This window comes from Rhinoraja longicauda, chromosome 24, assembly GCF_053455715.1.
Source record: "Rhinoraja longicauda isolate Sanriku21f chromosome 24, sRhiLon1.1, whole genome shotgun sequence".
Classification (NCBI taxonomy): domain Eukaryota; kingdom Metazoa; phylum Chordata; class Chondrichthyes; order Rajiformes; family Arhynchobatidae; genus Rhinoraja; species Rhinoraja longicauda.
Window position 1 is genome coordinate 36543484 of NC_135976.1, and position 21917 is coordinate 36565400.

The following is a 21917-nucleotide window of genomic DNA, read 5'->3' on the forward strand; positions in this document are numbered from 1 at the left end:
GACACCCCCCTCCCCCGACACCCCCCTCCCATATACCCCCGCTCCCCTCCCCCTCCCCGTCTGTAATGGGCACATGGAGTGTTTGCAGACGGGACCATTCTATGCTTTTAGTTTAGTTTAGAGACACAGCACGGAAACAGGCCCTTCGGCCCCCCGCGTCCGCGCCGACCAGCGATCCCCACACACTAACACTATCCCACACACACACACTGACCGGTGATCCCCGCTCACTAACACTATCCCACACACACTGACCAGTGATCCCCACACACTAACACTATCCCACACACACACACTGACCGGTGATCCCCACACACTAACACTATCCCACACACACTGACCAGTGATCCCCACACACTAACACTATCCCACACACACTGACCAGTGATCCCCACACACTAACACTATCCCACACACACTGACCAGTGATCCCCACACACTAACACTATCCCACACACACACACTGACCGGTGATCCCCACACACTAACACTATCCCACACACACTGACCAGCGATCCCCACACACTAACACTATCCCACACACACTGACCAGCGATCCCCACACACTAACACTATCCCACACACACACACTGACCAGTGATCCCCACACACTAACACTATCCCACACACACACACTGACCAGTGATCCCCACACACTAACACTACCCTACATACACACAGCCCCAGTAGACAGACACGAGCCAACAAATATCAGCAACTACACAACTGCTATCTCCTTATGTTAATCCATGGAAATTTATGCAACCACTGAATGCATCTTTTGTTGGAGATAATGATCACAACCAGCCTCCCTCCGTGTGCAGTAACACGGGCTCTACACGCAAACCCTCGAGGCAGGAACACGGGCTCCACACGCAAACCCTCGAGGCAGGAACACGGGCTCCACACGCAAACCCTCGAGGCAGGCACACGGGCTCCACACGCAAACCCTCGAGGCAGGAACACGGGCTCCACACGCATACCCTCGAGGCAGGAACACGGGCTCCACACGCAAACCCTCGAGGCATGCTGAATGAAGCATCACTCCCTGCAAATATTTATTTGTCAAAGCAACAATAACAAAATGTGCAGGAAGGAACTGCAGGTGCCGGTTTAAACCGAAGACAGACACAAAGTGCTGGAGTAACTCAGCGGGACAGGCAGCATCTCTGGACAGAAGGAATGGGTGACGTATTAGGTCGTGAATAAGGGTCTCAACCCCAAAACGTCACCCATTCCTTCTCTCCACAGACGCTGCCTGTCCCGCTGAGTTACTCCAGCTTTTTGTGTCTGTCCACAATAACAAGATCAGCACTAGAGACTCAGAACTGGGACTGAGGAAGTGAGTGGAGAGGGAGAGAGAGATGCTGACAGAAACGTGAAGCCAGTGACCCTTATAAACTCATCGATCTGTCAGAGGAGGCTTATCATAGACTCACAGAGTGTGGAAACAGGCCCTTCAGCCCAACCTGCCCACACCGACCAACATGCCCCATCTACACTAGTCCCACCCGCCCACACCGACCAACATGCCCCATCTACACTAGTCCCACCCGCCCACACCGACCAACATGCCCCATCTACACTAGTCCCACCCGCCCACACCGACCAACATGCCCCATCTACACTAGTCCCACCTGCCCACACCGACCAACATGCCCCATCTACACTAGTCCCACCTGCCCACACCGACCAACATGCCCCATCTACACTAGTCCCACCTGCCCACACCGACCAACATGCCCCATCTACACTAGTCCCACCTGCCCACACCGACCAACATGCCCCATCTACACTAGTCCCACCTGCCCACACCGACCAACATGCCCCATCTACACTAGTCCCACCTGCCCACACCGACCAACATGCCCCATCTACACTAGTCCCACCTGCCCACACCGACCAACATGCCCCATCTACACTAGTCCCACCTGCCCACACCGACCAACATGCCCCATCTACACTAGTCCCACCCGCCCACACTGACCAACATGCCCCATCTACACTAGTCCCACCCGCCCACACCGACCAACATTCCCCATCTACACTAGTCCCACCCGCCCACACCGGCCAACATGCCCCATCTACACTAGTCCCACCTGCCCACACTGACCAACATGCCCCATCTACACTAGTCCCACCTGCCCACACCGGCCAACATGCCCCATCAACACTAGTCCCACCTGCCCACATTTGGCCCATATCCATCTAAACCTGTCCTATCCATGTACCTGTCCAAACGTTTCTTAATATTGTGATAGTCCCTGCCCAACTCCCTGCTCCAGCAGCTCGTTCCATACACCCACCACCCTCTGTGTAAAAAGGTGACCCCTCAGCTTCCTATTAAAACATCCCCCCCTCATTTTAAACCTATGTCGTCTGGTTCTCGATTCCCCTACTCTGGGCAAGAGGCTGTGTGCGTGTTGTGGGTTAAGTCGTTGGTCAGGCCTTATCCTGAGGGGGATTAGCAATATTACTCTGTGAAATTCCTCACCTCTCTGTCACTGTTACTAGTGCAGCAGTTGTGTGATTTCCCCCACAGAGTTGCTTTGTTTGAAAGATACAGAAACACAAGGTACATTCCTGGATTCCACGTGTGTGAGATTGTGGTTCAGGCAGAGGTTACTGTCTGAGGTTGCCAGACTCCACTGGAGTTGTTTAAAGCTGTCTAGTCTGCATGTGAGTCTGTGCTGGAGGACAAGCAGGCATCGTGACCAATACAATCCAGCTACACAAAGTGCAAAGTTAGTTTAGTTTAGAGATACAGCGTGGAAACAGGCCCTTCGGCCCACCGAGTCCGTGCCGACCAGCGATCCCCGCACACTAACACTATCCCACACACACTGCAATTTACACTTACACACCGAGCCAATGAACCTACAAACCTGCACGTCCCAGAGAAAACCCACGCAGGTCACGGGGAGAACGTACAAACTCCGTACAGACAGCGTCCGTGGTCGGGATGGAACCCGGGTCTCTGGGGCTGACCTTCCTCCTTGCCCCCTGTGCAGGATTGCCCACAGCTGGTGCCCTCCAGCGAGATCCTCATCCCTGTGGGGGAGGTGAAGCCAATCACGCTGAGAGCCCGGAACCTTCCGCAGCCCCAGTCCGGGCAGCGCGGCTACGAGTGCGTTCTGGTCGTCCAGGGGGAGAGGCAGCGAGTGCCAGCTCTACGATTCAACAGCTCTAGTGTCCAGTGTCAGAACAGCTCGGTACGTACCTGACCACTCCCCCCACTCTGTCTCTCCCTCCCTCCCTCCCTCCCTCGCCCTGCTCCCTCCCGCTCCCTCCCTCCCTCCCTCCCTCCCTCCCTCCCTCCCTCCCTCCCTCCCTCTCTCCCTCCCTCCCTCCCTCTCTCCCTCCCTCCCTCCCCTCCCTCCCTCCCTCCCTCCCTCCCTCGTCCTGCTCCCTCCCCTCCCTCCCTCCCTCCCTCCCTCCCTCCCTCCCTCCCTCCCTCGTCCTGCTCCCTCCCCTCCCTCCCTCCCTCCCTCCCTCCCTCGTCCTGCTCCCTCCCCTCCCTCCCTCCCTCCCTCCCTCCCTCCCTCCCTCCCTCCCTCCCTCCCTCCCTCCCTCCCTCCCTCCCTCCCTCGTCCTGCTCCCTCCCGCTCCCTCCCTCCCTCCCTCCCCTCCCTCCCTCCCTCCCTCCCTCCCTCCCTCCCTCGTCCTGCTCCCTCCCCTCCCTCCCTCCCTCCCTCCCTCCCTCCCTCCCTCCCTCGTCCTGCTCCCTCCCGCTCCCTCCCTCCCTCCCTCCCTCCCTCCCTCCCTCCTCGTCCTGCTCCCTCCCCTCCCTCCCTCCCTCCCTCCCTCCCTCCCTCCCTCCCTCCCTCGTCCTGCTCCCTCCCGCTCCCTCCCTCCCTCCCTCCCTCCCTCCCTCCCTCCCTCCCTCCCTCCCTCGTCCTGCTCCCTCCCGCTCCCTCCCTCCCTCCCTCCCTCCCTCCCTCCCTCCCTCCCTCCCTCCCTCGTCCTGCTCCCTCCCGCTCCCTCCCTCCCTCCCTCCCTCCCTCCCTCCCTCGTCCTGCTCCCTCCCGCTTCCTCCCTCCCTCCCTCCCTCCCTCCCTCCCTCCCTCCCTCCCTCGTCCTGCTCCCTCCCGCTCCCTCCCTCCCTCCCTCCCTCGCCCTGCTCCCTCCCGCTCCCTCCCTCCCTCCCTCCCTCCCTCCCTCCCTCCCTCCCTCCCTCCCTCTCTCCCTCCCTCCCTCCCTCTCTCCCTCCCTCCCTCCCTCCCTCCCTCCCTCCCTCCCTCCCTCCCCCACACTCCCTCGCTCCCTCCCTCCACTCTCCCCCCCTCACCCCGCTCCCTCCCTCCCTCCCTCCCTCCCTCGCCCTGCTCCCTCCCGCTCCCTCCCTCCCTCCCTCCCTCCCTCCCTCCCTCCCTCCCTCCCTCCCTCCCTCCCTCCCTCTCTCCCCCTCCCTCCCTCCCTCCCTCCCTCCTTCTCTCCCTCCCTCCCTCCCTCTCTCCCTTCCTCCCTCCCTCCCTCCCTCCCCCACACTCCCTCGCTCCCTCCCTCCACTCTCCCCCCCCTCACCCCACTCCCTCCCTCCCTCTTTCCCCTCCCCCCGGCCCCTCCCTCCCTGCCTCGGCCGCTCCCTCCCTCTCTCCCTCCCTCTCCCTCCCTCACTCCCTCTCTCTCTCTCCTTCTCCCCTTCTCCCTGACCACTGGCTCCACACTGACCACTGACCCACACTGACCACTGGCCCCACACTGACCACTGACCCACACTGACCACTGACCCACACTGACCACTGGCCCCACACTGACCACTGACCCACACTGACCACTAGCCCCACACTGACCACTGACCCACACTGACCACTGCCCCACACTGACCACTGGCCCCACACTGACCACTGCCCCACACTGACCACTGGCCCCACACTGACCACTGGCCCCACACTGACCACTGGCCCCACACTGACCACTGGCTCCACACTGACCATTGGCTCCACACTGACCACTGGCCCACACTGACCACTGGCTCCACACTGACCTGTTGCCCCACACTGACCACTGGCCCCACACTGACCACTGGCCCCACACTGACCACTGGCCCACACTGACCACTGGCCCCACACTGACCACTGGCCCCACACTGACCACTGGCCCCACACTGACCACTGGCCCCACACTGACCACTGGCCCCACACTGACCACTGGCCCCACACTGACCACTGGCCCCACACTGACCACTGGCCCCTCACTGACCACTGGCCCCACACTGACCACTGGCCCCACACTGACCACTGGCCCACACTGACCACTGGCTCCACACTGACCACTGGCCCCACACAGACCACTGGCCCCACACTGACCACTGGCCCCACACTGATCACTGGCCCCACACTGACCACTGACCACTGGCTCCACACTGACCACTGGCCCCACACTGACCACTGGCTCCACACTGACCACTGGCCCCACACTGACCACTGGCCCCACACTGACCACTGGCCCCCCACTGACCACTGGCCCCACACTGACCACTGGCTCCACACTGACCACTGGCCCCACACTGACCACTGGCCCCACACTGACCACTGGCCCCACACTGACCACTGGCCCCACACTGACCACTGGCTCCACACTGACCACGTGTTCCTGTTACAGTACCACTATGATGCTGGGGACCTCAGTGACCTGCTGATCCGTTTCTCCGTGGTGTGGAATGGGAATTTCATCATTGACAATCCGGCCAACATCACAGGTAGGAGTGACCGTCCCTTCACTACACACCAACATCACAGGTAGGAGTGTGACCGTCCCCACTCAATATGCCAGGCCGCTGGACAAGGGGCAGTGTGGGTCACCTCCCGGCCCACACACAGACCTCGTGGTCAATGGGCAGGTGCACTGTGAACACTGGTTCCCAGGGTGGGAGCTTCAGTGCTGGAGATACTCTGCGATGGGACGTGGAGCAAGGAACTGCAGGTGCTGGTTTAAACCGAAGATAAACACAAAGTGCTGGAGTAACTCAGCAGGACAGGCAGCGTCTGTGGGGAGAAGGAATGGGTGATGTTTGGGGTCTGGTCTGAAGAAGGGTTTCGACCCGAAACGTCACCAATCCATGTTCCCCACAAATGCTGCCTGACCCACTGAGTTACTCCAGCACTCTGTGAAACGTCACAGTGTTTGACACCTGGTGCAGAGTTTGTGTTGTGGACTCTGACACTGTCCCCGTCTGTGATTACAGTTCACCTGTACAAGTGCGAGGCGTTGCGGGAGAGCTGCGGTTTGTGCCTCAAGGCCAACCAGAAGTTTGAATGCGGCTGGTGCCAGTCTGAGCAGCGATGCAGCCTGAAGCAACAATGCTACACACGCGCATCCCCCTGGCTCAGCCTGGCCAGCAGCAATGCCAAGTGTGCCCACCCTCGCATCACACAGGTAGGTGCCCACCCACAGCTCACTGGCCCCCACCCTTGCATCACACAGGTAGGTACAGCCTCCCCCCCCACCCCCGCATCACACAGGTAGGTGCCCACCTCTCCCCCACCCCCTCATCACACAGGTAGGTGCCCACCCACAGCTCACTGGCCCCCACCCTCGCATCACACAGGTAGGTGCCCACCCCCGCATCACACAGGTAGGTGCCCACCTACAGCCACTGGCCCCCACCCCCTCATCACACAGGTAGGTGCCCACCTACAGCCACTGGCCCCTGGGTCAGTGCCCGTTCACCACTCTCTCTGCCACCTGAGGGAACGTGCCTGGTCTGATGACCCTGCCCGGATACCTGCAGTCACCACTGCCCGGCTACCTGCAGTCACCACTGCCCCACCCTGGTCATCCCCTCTCCTCCACGCTCCCCTCCAGCAGAAGGTACAGAAGCTGTGAAGCGCGCACCACCAGACTCAGGGACAGCATCTTCCCCTCTGTGATCAGGCTTGTGAACGGCCCTTCCATAAGCTGGGGTCCTGTCCGATTCACCTCGACCCCATTGTGGACATTGGACTTTGTACGATGCTGAGAACTATATTCTGCCGTCTGTATCTCCCCCTTTGCTCCACCTGTTGGACTTGTTTGACCTGATTGTATTTATGTGTGGCATTATCTGATTGGTTTGGATCGCACGCAGCGCAAAGCTTTTCACTGTACCTCGGTCCAGGTGACAATGATGGACACAAATGTAAATCCCCTCCCAACCTGGTCCATCTCTCCTTCAAGCAGAAGCCGGCCATGCCCCACTACCCCATGGGTCAGCACAGCTGGTCAAGCCCCGCGGCCCCATGGGTCAGCACAGCTGGACAAGCCCCGTGGCCCCATGGGTCAGCACAGCTGGTCAAGCCCCACTGCCCCATGGGTCAACACAGCTGGTCAAACCCCACTTCCCCGTGGGTCAGCACAGCTGGTCAAGCCTCACTGCCCCATGGGTCAGCACAGCTGGTCAAGCCCCACTGCCCCATGGGTCAACACAGCTGGTCAAACCCCACTGCCCCGTGGGTCAGCACAGCTGGTCAAGCCTCACTGCCCCATGGGTCAGCACAGCTGGTCAAGCCCCACTGCCCCATGGGTCAGCACAGCTGGTCAAGCCCCACTGCCCCATGGGTCAGCACAGCTGGTCATGCCCCACTGCCCCATGGGTCAGCACAGCTGGTCAAGCCCCACTGCCCCTGTGGACGAGGGGCCATTGCTGTGCTGGACAAACTGCCTGTGGTCTCGTAATAACTTGGTGCAGAACTCCATCACCACACTGCACGATCCACCAGTCAGCAACTCCTGCGCTCTGGCCCCACTTATTCTGCACTGATGCACAACCTTAATTAAACTCTGTTCAGTGTGCAAGATCTAATTAGTTCAAATTGATTGACTCATTATATAAATGTAGCTGCAGCAACAGGTAACTCACAGTCACCCCTGCCCGGCTACCTGCACCAACCCAGCGCACATACATGTCACCCCTGCCCGGCTACCTGCACCAACCCAGCGCACATACATGTCACCCCTGCCCGGCTACCTGCACCAACCCAGCGCACATACATGTCACCCCTGCCCGGCTACCTGCACCAACCCAGCGCACATACATGTCACCCCTGCCCGGCTACCTGCACCAACCCAGCGCACAGACATGTCACCCCTGCCCGGCTACCTGCACCAACCCAGCGCACATACATGTCACCCCTGCCCGGCTACCTGCAGTCACCACAGCCCGGCTACCTGCAGTCACCACTGCCCAGCTACCTGCAGTCACCACAGCCCGGCTACCTGCAGTCACCACTGCCCAGCTACCTGCAGTCACCCCTGCCCGGCTACCTGCAGTCACCACTGCCCGGCTACCTGCACCAACCCAGTGCACAAACATGCTTCAAATACCTCGTTTGTTTCCTTCCATGACAACAAAAAATATGTTCACCAGGTTAATCCCCGGGATAGTGGGACTGACATACGATGAAAGAATGGGTCGACTGGGCTTGTATTCACTGGAATTTAGAAGGATGAGTGGGGATCTTATAGAAACATATCAAATTCTTAAGGGATTGGACAGGCTAGATGCAGGAAACATGTTCCTGATGTTGGGGGAGTCCAGAACCAGGGGCCACAGTTTAAGAATAAGGGGTCGGCCATTTAGGACGGAGATGATGAAAATCCTCTTCACCCAGAGAGTTGTGAATCTGTGGAATTCTCTGCCACAGAAGGCAGTGGAGGCCGATTCACTGGATGTTTTCAAGAGAGAGCTGGATTTAGCTCTGCGGGCTAACGGAATCAAGGGATATGGGGAGAAAGCAGGAACGGGGTACTGATTGTGGATGTGTAGGAAAAAAACTGCAGATGCTGATTTAAATCGAAGGTAGACACAAAATGCTGGGGTAATTTAGCAGGTCAGGCAGCATCTCGGGAGAGAAGGAATGGGTGACGTTTTGGGTCGAGACCCTTCTTCAGATTGTGGATGATCAGCCATGATCATATTGAATGGCGGTGCTGGCTGGAAGGGCTAATAGCCTACTCCTGCACCTATTGTCTATGTTTCTAAGTTTCTAATCCGGTGGTCAGTTCAGAACAGCCCACTGAGACCATGCCATCTTGCCACCGTTTCACATCAGGCCCAGCTTACTGTGTCCATATCATTTGTTGTGGACAGTCTGGGTTGTAAAGGCCGGCGAACCCTTGGACGGGTGTTTTATAATTGTTTACAGGTTCTGCTATTTACCGGGGAACCTCCTCACAGAAAGCTTGGGGGAACGTCACGGATAGAGAGAACACAACCCAGGAATCTTTAGTTCAGAGATACAGTGCGGAAACAGGCCCTTCGGCCCACCGTGTGCGCGCCGACCAGCGATCCCCGCACATTAACACTATCCTACACCCACTGGGCGCAGGTCACGGGGAGAACGTACAAACTCCATACAGACGGCGCCCGTAGTCGGGATCGAACCCGGGTCAGTCTGGGCGATGTGAATGAATGGATGCGTCCGTACGTTGTCCAGAAGATGGCCACTGGGATGACCATAAGGTCATAAGTGATAGGAGTAGAATTAGGCCATTCGGCCCATCAAGTCTACTCTGCCATTCAATCACGGTTGATCTATCTCTCCCTCCTAACCCCATTCTCCAGCCTTCTCCCCATAACCCCAGACACCCGCACTAATCAAGAATCAATCTCTGCCTTAAAAATATCCACTGACTTGTGTCCTCCACAGCCGTGTGTGGCAAAGAATCCCACAGATTCACCGCCCTCTGACTAAAGAAATTCCTCCTCACCTCCTTTCTAAAAGAACGCCCTTTAATTCTGAGGCTGTGCCCTCTGGTCCTAGACTCTCCCACTAGTGGAAACATCCTCTCCACATCCACTCTCGCCAGGCCTGATGGCAGTCTGGTTTTGCACAGCTGGGCAGGTGGGGTGAGGGTAACTGGGACATGTTGGCTGGTGTGGGCGAGTTGGGCTGAAGGGCCTGTTCCCACACTGTGTCACTATGACTCTGACTCGATGAGCTGTGGGGCAGAGAGTGTGGCTGACCACAGCCGGGCTTCAACCGGGATAACAGGATGAAACTCCCAGTGTTCCCAGTCCAGCCTGGGTTTATCCTGGGATGAGGACTTCCCTTGACCCGAGACCCCCCCCCCAAGGATGTAGGCAGTTGTCCCACTCCCGCCCCCCCCCCCCAGGGCTCCTTCCTTAATATGCCCTGCACGCCTGTCACAATGTTTGTGGGGTGACAACTTATGGGGAGAAGGCAGGAGAATGGGGTTGGGAGGGAGAGATAGATCAGCCATGATTGAATGGCAGAGTGGACTAGATGGGCCGAATGGCCTGATTCTGCTCCCATCACGTGTGACCTTATAACAAGTGACTGAGGCTAAATGCTGGAGAACTGGCAGATGTGTGTCCTGTGTTAAATTGGCTGAGAGTGGTGTGTAAGTGGGGGCTGTGCTTGAGTTCACAAGTAAGGTGTGGAATCCATCACACAATGCACTAGGCAGCCATTACTCATGCACACCTGTAACCCCGTGAGTTCACAGGTAAGCTGTAGTATCCATCACACACATTACTCACACTCACCTGTAACCCCGTGAGTTCACAGGTAAGGTGTAGTATCCATCACACATGCACTAGGCAGCCATTACTCATGCTCACCTGCAACCCCGTGAGTTCACAGGTAAGGTGTAATATCCATCACACATGCACTAGGCAGCCATTACTCATGCTCACCTGTAACCCCGTGAGTTCACAGGTAAGGTGTAGTATCCATCACACATATTACTCACACTCACCTATAACCCTGTGAGTTGTGGCTCTTTTACACCAGTCGGCCAACACCAATCATTCACTTCTGTGGAGAGGAAACCTCCACCGATCAATTAAAGCCATAACAGTCCATCTCTGTCCACATTTTCCTCATTATTTTTAGTGCAAATCTCAAATTATTAGAGTACCTAAAATAAGATCAGATGCACAGTTTGTGTGATGGATCGTGTGGACATGCCCATTGAGGTTGCATTAATCTTCATCAATAAACCACCTTCAGAGCCCTGGCCTGTCTTGGGCATTTGCAGTGAATGTTTTTAAATGACAAAGAGTGCGGGACTGGAGTCCCCGTCTCTCTCCACAGCTGTGGGGAAGAGATCTTCTCAGTGGCACGGTGGTGCAGCGGGTAGAGCTGCTGCCTCACAGCGCCAGAGACCCGGGTTCCACCCCGACTACGGGCGCTGTCAATAGACAATAGACAATAGACAATAGACAATAGGTGCAGGAGTAGGCCATTCAGCCCTTCGAGCCAGCACCGCCATTCAATGCGATCATGGCTGATCACTATCAATCAGTACCCCGTTCCTGCTTTCTCCCCATACCCCCTCACTCCGCTATCCTTAAGAGCTCTATCCAGCTCTCTCTTGAAAGCATCCAACGAACTGGCCTCCACTGCCTTCTGAGGCAGAGAATTCCACACCTTCACCACCCTCTGACTGAAAAAGTTCTTCCTCATCTCCGTTCTAAATGGCCTACCCCTTATTCTCAAACTGTGGCCCCTTGTTCTGGACTCCCCCAACATTGGGAACATGTTATCTGCCTCTAATGTGTCCAATCCCCTAATTATCTTATATGTTTCAATAAGATCCCCCCTCATCCTTCTAAATTCCAGTGTATACAAGCCCAATCGCTCCAGCCTTTCAACATACGACAGTCCCGCCATTCCGGGAATTAATCTAGTGAACCTACGCTGCACGCCCTCCATAGCAAGAATATCCTTCCTCAAATCTGTACGGAGTTTGTACGTTCTCCCCGTGACCTGCGTGGGTTTTCCCTGAGATCTTCAGTTTCCTCCCACGCTCCAAAGACGTGCAGGTTTGTAGGTTAATTGGCTTGGTATAAAATGTAAAATTGTCCCTAGTGTGTGTAGGATAGTGTTAGTGTGTGGGGATCGCTGGTCGGCACGGACTCGGTGGGCCGAAGGGCCTGTTTATGTGATGTGTCTCTAAACTAAACTAAACTGAACAAAATTTACTCAAAACTTCAGACTACTGCAAGGCCCCTGTAGAAATGTGGAAAACAATTGCAGGCTTCAACAGGAGATATTCTCTGCCTTGTAACAGCATTGTGGAAGGAACATGTTGGCTGTCTTACCTTGGGGACAATAATTGTAATGCAAGAGAGAGGCTTTATGTTTCTGGAGACGAGACTGTTGAAATGTCACTCGTACTGAGCACAGGACATTGACATTCTCACTCGCAGGTCTGTGAAGACAAAGCTCACTGATAACATCGTCAACAAAACTAAACACCGCTCAACATTACTTGCTCCTCATGCACCTGTCTAAATGCTTCTTAAACGTTGCATTAGTCCCTGCCTCAACTACCTCCTCCGGCAGCTCGTTCTGTACACCCGCCACCCTCTGTGTGGAAAAGTTACCCCGTAATGGGAACCTGAGGGGTCAGGGTTTTACACAAAGGTGGACCGCTGGTCAGCCTTCCTCTGTCCAGATGACCACAGGCCTCAGTGTTCAGAGTGACCCCTGAACTAGAGTGAACAGCCCTTGTCACTGAGCTCCCTGCCCTTGGTGTCACACACTGACTGGCACAGTAACTTCATCGCACTGATCAAGCCCCATTCACTCCCCGGCAACCTCACCCACCCAGAGAGTTGTGAATCTGTGGGATTCTCTGCCACAGAGGGCAGTGGAGGACAATTCACTGGATGTTTTCATGAGAGAGTTAGATTTAGCTCTTGGGGCTAACGGAATCAAGGGATATGGGGAGAAAGCAGGAACGGGGTACTGATTGTGGATGATCAGCCATGATCATATTGAATGGCGGTGCTGGCTGGAAGGGCTGAATGGCCTCCTCCTGCACCTATTGTCTATGTTGCTATGTAGCCACATGATGTTCAGTCTCCAAACTCTAGCCATGTCTGCAGCTTCCTTGCTGGGCCGAATGGCCTAATTCTGCTCCTATCACTTGTGACCTTCTGAACCCCACTGGTAATGGAAGCCCTTTAGGTATTCTCTCGTGGGGTGGTCCAGACCGAGCTGAACGTTGGCCGGAAGATGCAGGAACCTTCTAGGTGTGTCATCTTCCACTACTTTCCCCTTTCGGCGGCTCATTTGTTTTTTGTTAAGTTAAGAATTTCCAGTCGCGTTCCTTCATTCTCTGCGCTGTGAGTGGATTTGCCAGTGACAGGTTGTCATGTTCTACAGCAGACTGATGGTGAGTTGTGGCAACGTTTACGTCTCCCACTGTCGGGCTGGCTGCAAGAGATGCCGTGATCAAGTGACAGATGAAAGTGGCATTGCCTGTTGCATCCCGCCTCCATCTGACTTCTAACTCCACTAGGAACTTACCTACACAAACTGTTCCCTTTCATTACCCAACGTCTACAAGGAGGATTCTAATAGAATGGTAATTTTGAAAGGGTTTAGGAATAAAGATCTCAACATAAAGGATGTAGCAGCAGAGATTCACTCTGATGGACTTGTCAATGATGATCTGCAATAGAAAAAACAGCTCCAGTCATTCAGAAAATAAAGACTTTTTATATTAAAAGGAATGCAATGGAGTCACAGAGTGATACAGTGATACAGTGTGGAAACAGGCCCTTCACAGAGTGATACAGTGATACAGTGTGGAAACAGGCCCTTCACAGAGTGATACAGTGATACAGTGTGGAAACAGGCCCTTCACAGAGTGATACAGTGTGGAAACAGGCCCTTCACAGAGTGATACAGTGATACAGTGTGGAAACAGGCCCTTCACAGAGTGATACAGTGTGGAAACAGGCCCTTCACAGAGTGATACAGTGTGGAAACAGGCCCTTCACAGAGTGATACAGTGATACAGTGTGGAAACAGGCCCTTCACAGAGTGATACAGTGATACAGTGTGGAAACAGGCCCTTCGGCCCAACTTGCCCATACCGGCCAACATGTCCCACCTACACTAGTCTCAACTGCCTGCGCTTGGTCCATATCCCTCCAAACCTGTCCTATCCATGTACCTGTCCAACTGTCCAATGAACCTGTCGAACTGTTTCTTATACGTTGCGATAGTCCCTGTCTCAACCACCTCCTCTGGCAGCTTGTTCCATACACCCACCACCCTCTGTGTGGAAAGGTTACCCCCTCGGATTATTATTAAATCTTTTCCCCTTTACCTTGAGCCTGTGTCCTCTGGTCCTCGATTCCCCGACTCTGGGCACGAGACTCTGTGCGTCTACGTGATCTGTTCTTCTCAGTAATCGTGTGTGGCAGCATGGAGATGGTATAACCGTGGTGATCAGAGGGAACTGTTGGACCACCTGTCCATTCTGCATTAGCAGTGTTTCACACACGTGATAGGAGCAGAATTAGGCCATTCAGCCCATCAAGTCTACTCCGCCATTCAATCACGGCTGATCTATCTCTCCCTCCTAACCCCATTCTCCTGCCTTCTCCCCATAACCCTTGACACCCGCACTGATCAAGAATCTGTCTGTCTCGGCCTTAAATATATCCACTGACTTGTGGCCTCCACAGACATCTGTGTCAAAGAATCCCACAGATTCACCACCCTCTGACTAAAGAAATTCCTCCTCATCTCCTTTCAAAAGGTACATCCTTTAATTCTGAGGCTGTGCCCTCTGGTCCTAGACTCTCCCACTAGTGGAACCATCCTCTCCACATCCACTCTATCCAGGCTGTACATGCCCATCGTTGTTTAAACCCAGGCCTTCCCGACCAATTGGGAACAGGTGGTGAGTGGTATCTCAGAGGGATGGTACGCACCAGAGAGGCAGCATCTCAGGAGAACATGGATAGGGCCCGTACAAAGGTCCTGACTCGAAACGGCACCTATCCATGTTCTCCACAGATGCTGCCTGACCCGCTGAGTTACTCCAGCACTCTGTGAAACGTCACCTATCCATGTTCTCCACAGATGCTGCCTGACCCGCTGCCTTGCTAGCCTGCCCTCACTTCAGCCACTGCCAACTCTGCCTCTGTGTGAGGTGAGAGGGGAGCGCTGGATGTTGGAGCCCCAACCCCTCTCACTCCCAGCGCCTGGTGCCTACTGGCCACTGCAATAGAAACATAGAAAACAGGTGCAGGAGGAGGCCATTCGGCCCTTCGAGCCAGCACCGCCATTCAATATGATCATGGCTGATCATCCATAATCAGTACCCCGTTCCTGCTTTCTCCCCATATCCCTTGATTCCGTTAGCCCTAAGAGCTGAATCTAACTCGTGAAAACATCCTGTGAATTGGCCTCCACTGCCTTCTGTGGCAGAGAATCCCTCAGATTCACAACTCTCTGGGTGAAGAAGTTTTTCCTTATCTCAGTCCTAAATGGCCGACCCCTTATTCTTAAACTGGAACCCCTAGTTCTGGACTCCCCCAACATCAGGAACATTTTTCCTGCATCTAGCCTGTCCAATCCCTTAAGAATTTTATATGTTTCTATAAGATCCCCACTCATCCTTCTAAATTCCAGTGAATACAAGCCCAGTCGATCCATTCTTTCATCATATGTCAGTCCCGCCATCCCGGGAATTAACCTGGTGAACATACGCTGCACGCCCTCAATAGCAATAACGTCCTTCCTCAAATTAGGAGACCAAAACTGCACACAATACTCCAGGTGTGGTCTCACCAGGGCCCTGTACAACTGCACAGTTACTCCAGGTGTGGTCTCACCAGAGCCCTGTACAACTGCACACAGTACTCCAGGTGTGGTCTCACCAGGGCCCTGTACAACTGCACACAGTTACTCCAGGTGTGGTCTCACCAGGGCCCTGTACAACTGCACACAGTTACACCAGGTGTGGTCTCACCAGGGCTCTGTACAACTGCACACAGCACTCCAGGTGTGGTCTCACCAGGGCCCTGTACAACTGCACACAGTACTCCAGGTGTGGTCTCACCAGGGCCCTGTACAACTGCACACAGTACTCCAGGTGTGGTCTCACCAGAGCCCTGTACAACTGCACACAGTACTCCAGGTGTGGTCTCACCAGAGCCCTGTACAACTGCACACAGTTACTCCAGGTGTGGTCTCACCAGGGCCCTGTACAACTGCAGTAGGGCCTCCTTGCTCTGTAACTCCTATCCTATGGCAATGAAGGCCAGCGATGATGTACAGGTTGTAAGGATTGCTGGGGTGGGCGCTGGGCATTAACACTGTTATTTCGAGGACACGGTGAAGTTGGGATTTGCTGACTGTGGGATGTGTGAGTGCCAGTGACAGGTACTGACTCCACTGCTGTCTGCTGCAGCAATTTACTCCTCGCAGCAGGAGTTCTGCATAAATTGTGAGGTGTTTACTGTCGAGCCATTAGCACTGTCTGTCGGCAAGGGCTGGATTTTAAAAAGCACGATTGAACCAGGGAGATTTTTCTGGTTTATCTGACAGAGTTTTATAGCTCATTAAAGTATTCTGTCAGAATGATGTAGGACCCACAGATGTACATCAGCCACAAGACTAACCCCCGCTTATTCAGGTAGCCTGGCATTCCCCCTCTCTCTCCCCCTCCCCCCACCCAAGCTGCACCAGCTTCTCGTTTACACCCGACAAACAGCTGACAATGGCCAGACTCCTTTATCATCGTTACATTTTTGCACATCTTTCATTCATTGTTCTTTATCTCCCTACATCATCGTCTATACCTCATGTTCCCCTCTCCCTAACCAGTCTGAAGAAGGGTCTCGACCCGAAACGTCACCCACTCCTCCTCTCCACAGATGCTGCCTGACCCGCTGAGTTACTCCAGCACTCTGTGAAACGTCACCTATTCATGTTCTCCACAGATGCTGCCTGACCCGCTGAGTTACTCTCTGGTCATTTTCCGCAGGCATGTTGGCTGAGTTTGCCCCAACTCATCCAAGCGGGGCAGTTTGAGCGATCGCTGCTAAAGGATGTGGCACTCGGGGTGAAGTTGTTTGTGAAACTGGGGGGTGTGGAGCTCGGGGGGGGGGGCTGGAGTTCGGGGGGGGGGCTGGAGCTCGAGGGGGGGACCAGCAGCTCGGGGGGGGGGGGGGGGGCTGGAGCTCAGGGGGGGGCTGGAGCTCGGGGGGGGGCTGGAGCTCGGGGGGGGGGGGGGCTGGAGCTCTGGGGGGGGGGCTGGAGCTCGGGGGGGGGGCTGGAGCTCGGGGGGGGCTGGAGCTTCCTGTGGGGGGGACAACGCAGGTTTGGACATTCTCTGCAGCAGTGTGCAGCTGGTCGGGTTTCTGCTGTCTCAGCAGTTTGAACAAGACAGGAAAACTAATGGTTCGGTGGAAGTTAATGTGATTCATGAGTGCCGGGGAAGTCAGGCACAATCCTAATTAAGAGAGAACCAGAGTAAATGTGAGCACCTTGATTACAAATGCCTCTGTGGCTCTGGCTGGCTCTTGTCCTCCACTGCACAGAGATGCCCCCAGAGGCAGTGACCCTGGGCTGGCTCTTGTCCCCCACTGCACAGAGATGCCCCCAGAGGCAGTGACCTTGGCTGGCTCTTGTCCCCCACTGCACAGAGATGCCCCCAGAGGCAGTGACCTTGGCTGGCTCTTGTCCCCCACTGCACAGAGATGCCCCCAGAGGCAGTGACCTTGGCTGGCTCTTGTCCTCCACTGCACAGAGATGTCCCCAGAGGCAGTGACCTTGGCTGGCTCTTGTCCTCCACTGCACAGAGATGCCCCCAGAGGCAGTGACCCTGGGCTGGCTCTTGTCCTCCACTGCACAGAGATGCCCCCAGAGGCAGTGACCCTGGGCTGGCTCTTGTCCCCCACTGCACAGAGATGCCCCCAGAGGCAGTGACCTTGGCTGGCTCTTGTCCCCCACTGCACAGAGATGCCCCCAGAGGCAGTGACCTTGGCTGGCTCTTGTCCTCCACTGCACAGAGATGCCCCCAGAGGCAGTGACCTTGGCTGGCTCTTGTCCTCCATTACAGTGAGCTGCAGCATTGAGCTGTGCCGTTTGTTCCAGTTCCCAGAGTCTGGGTTTTCCAGCTGCACATCCTCTAGCCTTTCTGCTTGCTGCTCACAGTCCAACCGTGCTCTCTCTCTCCACAACATCCACTCTCACTCCCTCAGAGCCCAATTTACCTGGTGACACTGGTGAATATTTAGGGCACCGTCATTAGAATGAAGCCAGTGGCCACTCTCTAATGCCAGTTACACACGATCGCTATTCACACCAGACCCTGGACCTGTGTCCTCACTCCCATGGGCCACAGAACCAGTCATTTAGAAGAGGGCAGAGAGCCACGATGCCTCCTTCCCCTGAAATTAAGTCAGAACTAATGGAGATCATGGGACACAGCAGCCAAGTGCCCAAAGGGGCAGAGTCAGTTGTGAAGTTTTTAATTGGTGGATAGAGTGGATGTGGAGAGGATGGTTCCACTAGTGGGAGAGTCCAGGACCAGAGGGCACAGCCTCAGAATTAAAGGACGTTCCTTGAGGAAGATGAGCAGGAATTTCTTCAGTCAGAGAGTGGTGAATCTGTGGGATTCTTTGCCACAGCCGTCTGTGGAGGCCACAAGTCAGTGGATATTTTTAAGGCAGAGATAGATTCGTGATTAGAGTGGGTGTTATGGGGAGAAGGCAGGAGAATGGGGTTAGGGGGGAGAGATAGATCAGCCATGATTGAATGGCGGGATGGACTTGATGGGCTGAATGGCCTAATTCTGCTCCTATCACATATGAACTATGAATTTATGAAGCTCGCTTGCACAAGCACACGGCTTGGAAACTCATCGCATTTAGACAACGTTCCAAACAGGATTAGAGATTGGAGTCTCACAAATGCAGGACATTAAACATAGATTCAGAGACGGGAGTAAGAAGATCAGGAAGATGAACGTAAATAACTGTTTCTCTCATGTGCTGCCTGACCTGCTAAATGTGTGGCGTATTAACGTGTGAGAGCCTTCAAGAACAGGAGCGATCTACTGTAGTAACGGACATGTTATAGAGTTGTACACCATGAAATCTGGCCCTTCAGCCCAACCTGCCCATACTGACCCTGGTGTCTACCTGATCCCCTCCCATTTGGCTGCATTTGGCCCATTTCCCTCTTGGCATTTCCCACTCATGCACCTGTCCAGGTGTGGAGGAAGGAACTGCAGATCCAGGTGGGACTAGTGTAGGTGGGACATGTTGGCCGCTGTGGGTGAGTTGGGCCGAAGGGCCTGTTTCCACACTGTCTCACGCTGTGACTCCCTGACCACTAAGTCTTCTCACTTTAGTTTAGGTTCGTTTATTATTGTGACGTGTGCCGAGGTACAGTAACCAGCTTTGGTGTGTGTGCTATCCAGTCAAAGGAAAGGCAATACACCATTACAATCAAGTCTTCCCTTGTAAATGCCAGCAATTGTCTGGCCATCCATTCTTCATAAGACAATCTCAAGTATCAGTCTAGTAAACCTTTAATCACTGAGTGCAATACAGTGCACAGTGTTACAGAGTTTGCACAGTGTTAGAGTTTGCACAGTGTTACAGAGTTTGCACAGTGTTAGAGTTTGCACAGTGTTCCAGAGTTTGCACAGTGTTCCAGAGTTTGCACAGTGTTCCAGAGTTTGCACAGTGTTACAGAGTTTGCACAGTGTTACAGAGTTTGCACAGTGTTACAGAGTTTGCACAGTGTTCCAGAGTTTGCACAGTGTTCCAGAGTTTGCACAGTGTTCCAGAGTTTGCACAGTGTTAGAGTTTGCACAGTGTTACAGAGTTTGCACAGTGTTACAGAGTTTGCACAGTGTTCCAGAGTTTGCACAGTGTTACAGAGTTTGCACAGTGTTCCAGAGTTTGCATAGTGTTACAGAGTTTGCACAGTGTTACAGAGTTTGCACAGTGTTACAGAGTTTGCACAGTGTTCCAGAGTTTGCACAGTGTTACAGAGTTTGCACAGTGTTCCAGAGTTTGCACAGTGTTAGAGTTTGCACAGTGTTACAGAGTTTGCACAGTGTTACAGAGTTTGCACAGTGTTACAGAGTTTGCACAGTGTTCCAGAGTTTGCACAGTGTTACAGAGTTTGCACAGTGTTACAGAGTTTGCACAGTGTTCCAGAGTTCCACACACACTCTCCCCATTGCCCAACACAACCTCGTTGCTCTTCGCTTCCACCCGCCTAGTAATCATCAATGAGTAGGAAGGAACTGCAGATGCCGGTTTAAACCGAAGGTAGACACAAAGTGCTGGAGTAACTCAGCGGGACAGGCAGCATCTCTGGAGAGAAGGAATGGGTGACGTTTCGGGTCGAGACCCTTCTTCAGACCCGCACCCAGTCTCGACCCGAAACGTCACCCATTCCTTCTCTCCAGAGATGCTGCCTGTCCCGCTGAGTTACTCCAGCATTTTGTGTCTATCTTTAGTAATAAACAATTGCATTCTGTTAGCCCCTCAGATTGCTGGCTTTACCTTGGATCATGCACTCAGAATCTGGGCTCCTCTGCATCACAGAGATCGCACTCCTCAGATGGTTAGCGGGAGTTTGCCAGCCAAAATCAACAATTTTGCATTGGCCCACATTTGCCAGCTCTTTGGCCACACATTAAACTATCCATATCCTCTCTGCCCACACACTAAACCTATCCATACCCTTTGTGACCTCAAGCATCTTTTGCCTACTGACCTGTGCTGGGTTGGGCATGAACTGTGGTGGTGGTCAGGGTATCAGTGATGGGCGTGAGCTGTGGTGGTGGTCAGGGTGATGGGCATGAGCTGTGGTCAGGGTGTGGGTGATGGGCATGAGGTGTGGTCAGGGTGTGGGTGATGGGCATGAGGTGTGGTGGCGGTCAGGGTGATGGGCATGAGCTGTGGTCAGGGTGTGGGGTGATGTGCGTGAGCTGTGGTCAGGGTGTGGGGTGATGGGCGTGACGTGCACACCTCCCGTGAAACCTCCTCAACGTTCAGCCCAGCAACTCCTCTCAGCGATGTATTTGCCATCAGAGGGTCCCAGGTAGAATGGGCAGTGTGCCAGGGTCCCAGGTAGGGTCCCAGGTAGAATGGGCAGCGTGCCAGGGTCCCAGGTAGGGTCCCAGGTAGAATGGGCAGCGTGCCATGGTCCCAGGTAGGGTCCCAGGTAGAAAGGGCAGCGTGCCAGGGTCCCAGGTAGAATGGGCAGCGTGCCAGGGTCCCAGGTAGGGTCCCAGGTAGAATGGGCAGCGTGCCATGGTCCCAGGTAGGGTCCCAGGTAGAATGGGCAGCGTGCCAGGGTCCCAGGTAGAATGGGCAGCGTGCCAGGGTCCCAGGTAGAATGGGCAGCTTGCACACAGGACATCCCACTGTTTGCATCTCTTTGTTCTGTATTGGGGGAGAGGAGGTATTTTATCCAGAGACATACCCCACCATCAAGGTGACCTGGCTCATTTCAGGAACTAAATCTGTGGCTCTTTTGTAAACGTCTCCAATGCCCCTTGGACTTTAGTCTTTAATGTTTCCTCTCTTATTTATAATGTTTAGTCGTGACTTCTGTACAAATGGGGACCTGTGTTGTGATGTGGGAGAGAGAACATACTCATCATCTGTCTGCAGCCCACAACAAAAGCAGCTTTTGTTTTAGCTTTCCAATTTCAGAAGGGCTTTGTAACACTGAAGGGGAACTGTTGGCACTTTTCATTCACTCGTCTCTGGTATCGCAGTTGTGATTTTTTGTGCGTTGTGTCTTGCTGTTGCCTGGCAACGGTTAGTTCTACAATGCGTATAAACAGAATGGCAGCTTTGCGGCAAATGAAGGCACAATAGGTTACTCAGTCACCATTTATCACCGTGCTGTCAGGGCCACTTGAATCTTCAGCAATGCTCGCTACCAGCTCTTGCCTGAACATACAGCCTCAGCATTTATAGCTGGTATATTATCCCCCCCACCCCACCCACCCCTTCCACTCCCTCTCCATCTGAGTTCCCTGCATAGTGGCTGCCGTTTATACAATACAATACAATACAATACAATATATCTTTATTGTCATTGTACCCAGGGGTACAACGAGATTGGGAATGCGCCTCCCATACGATGCAATAATTTAAGTAATTTAGACAGCAGCAACCCAACGAA

General features: G+C 54.4%; 1 protein-coding gene across 1 annotated transcript in view; it reads left to right on the forward strand.

The window, feature by feature from the left end:
- Positions 1 to 793: 793 nt before the first annotated feature.
- Positions 794 to 21917, forward strand: part of LOC144605259 (plexin-A2-like) — a 96446-nt gene continuing 75322 nt past the window's right edge. Inside the window, exons 1-4 of the mRNA XM_078420352.1 lie at positions 794 to 1024; positions 3012 to 3212; positions 5605 to 5701; positions 6188 to 6378. Coding sequence (XP_078276478.1) covers positions 794 to 1024; positions 3012 to 3212; positions 5605 to 5701; positions 6188 to 6378 — 720 coding nt within the window. The remainder of the gene's footprint in view (positions 1025 to 3011; positions 3213 to 5604; positions 5702 to 6187; positions 6379 to 21917) is intronic.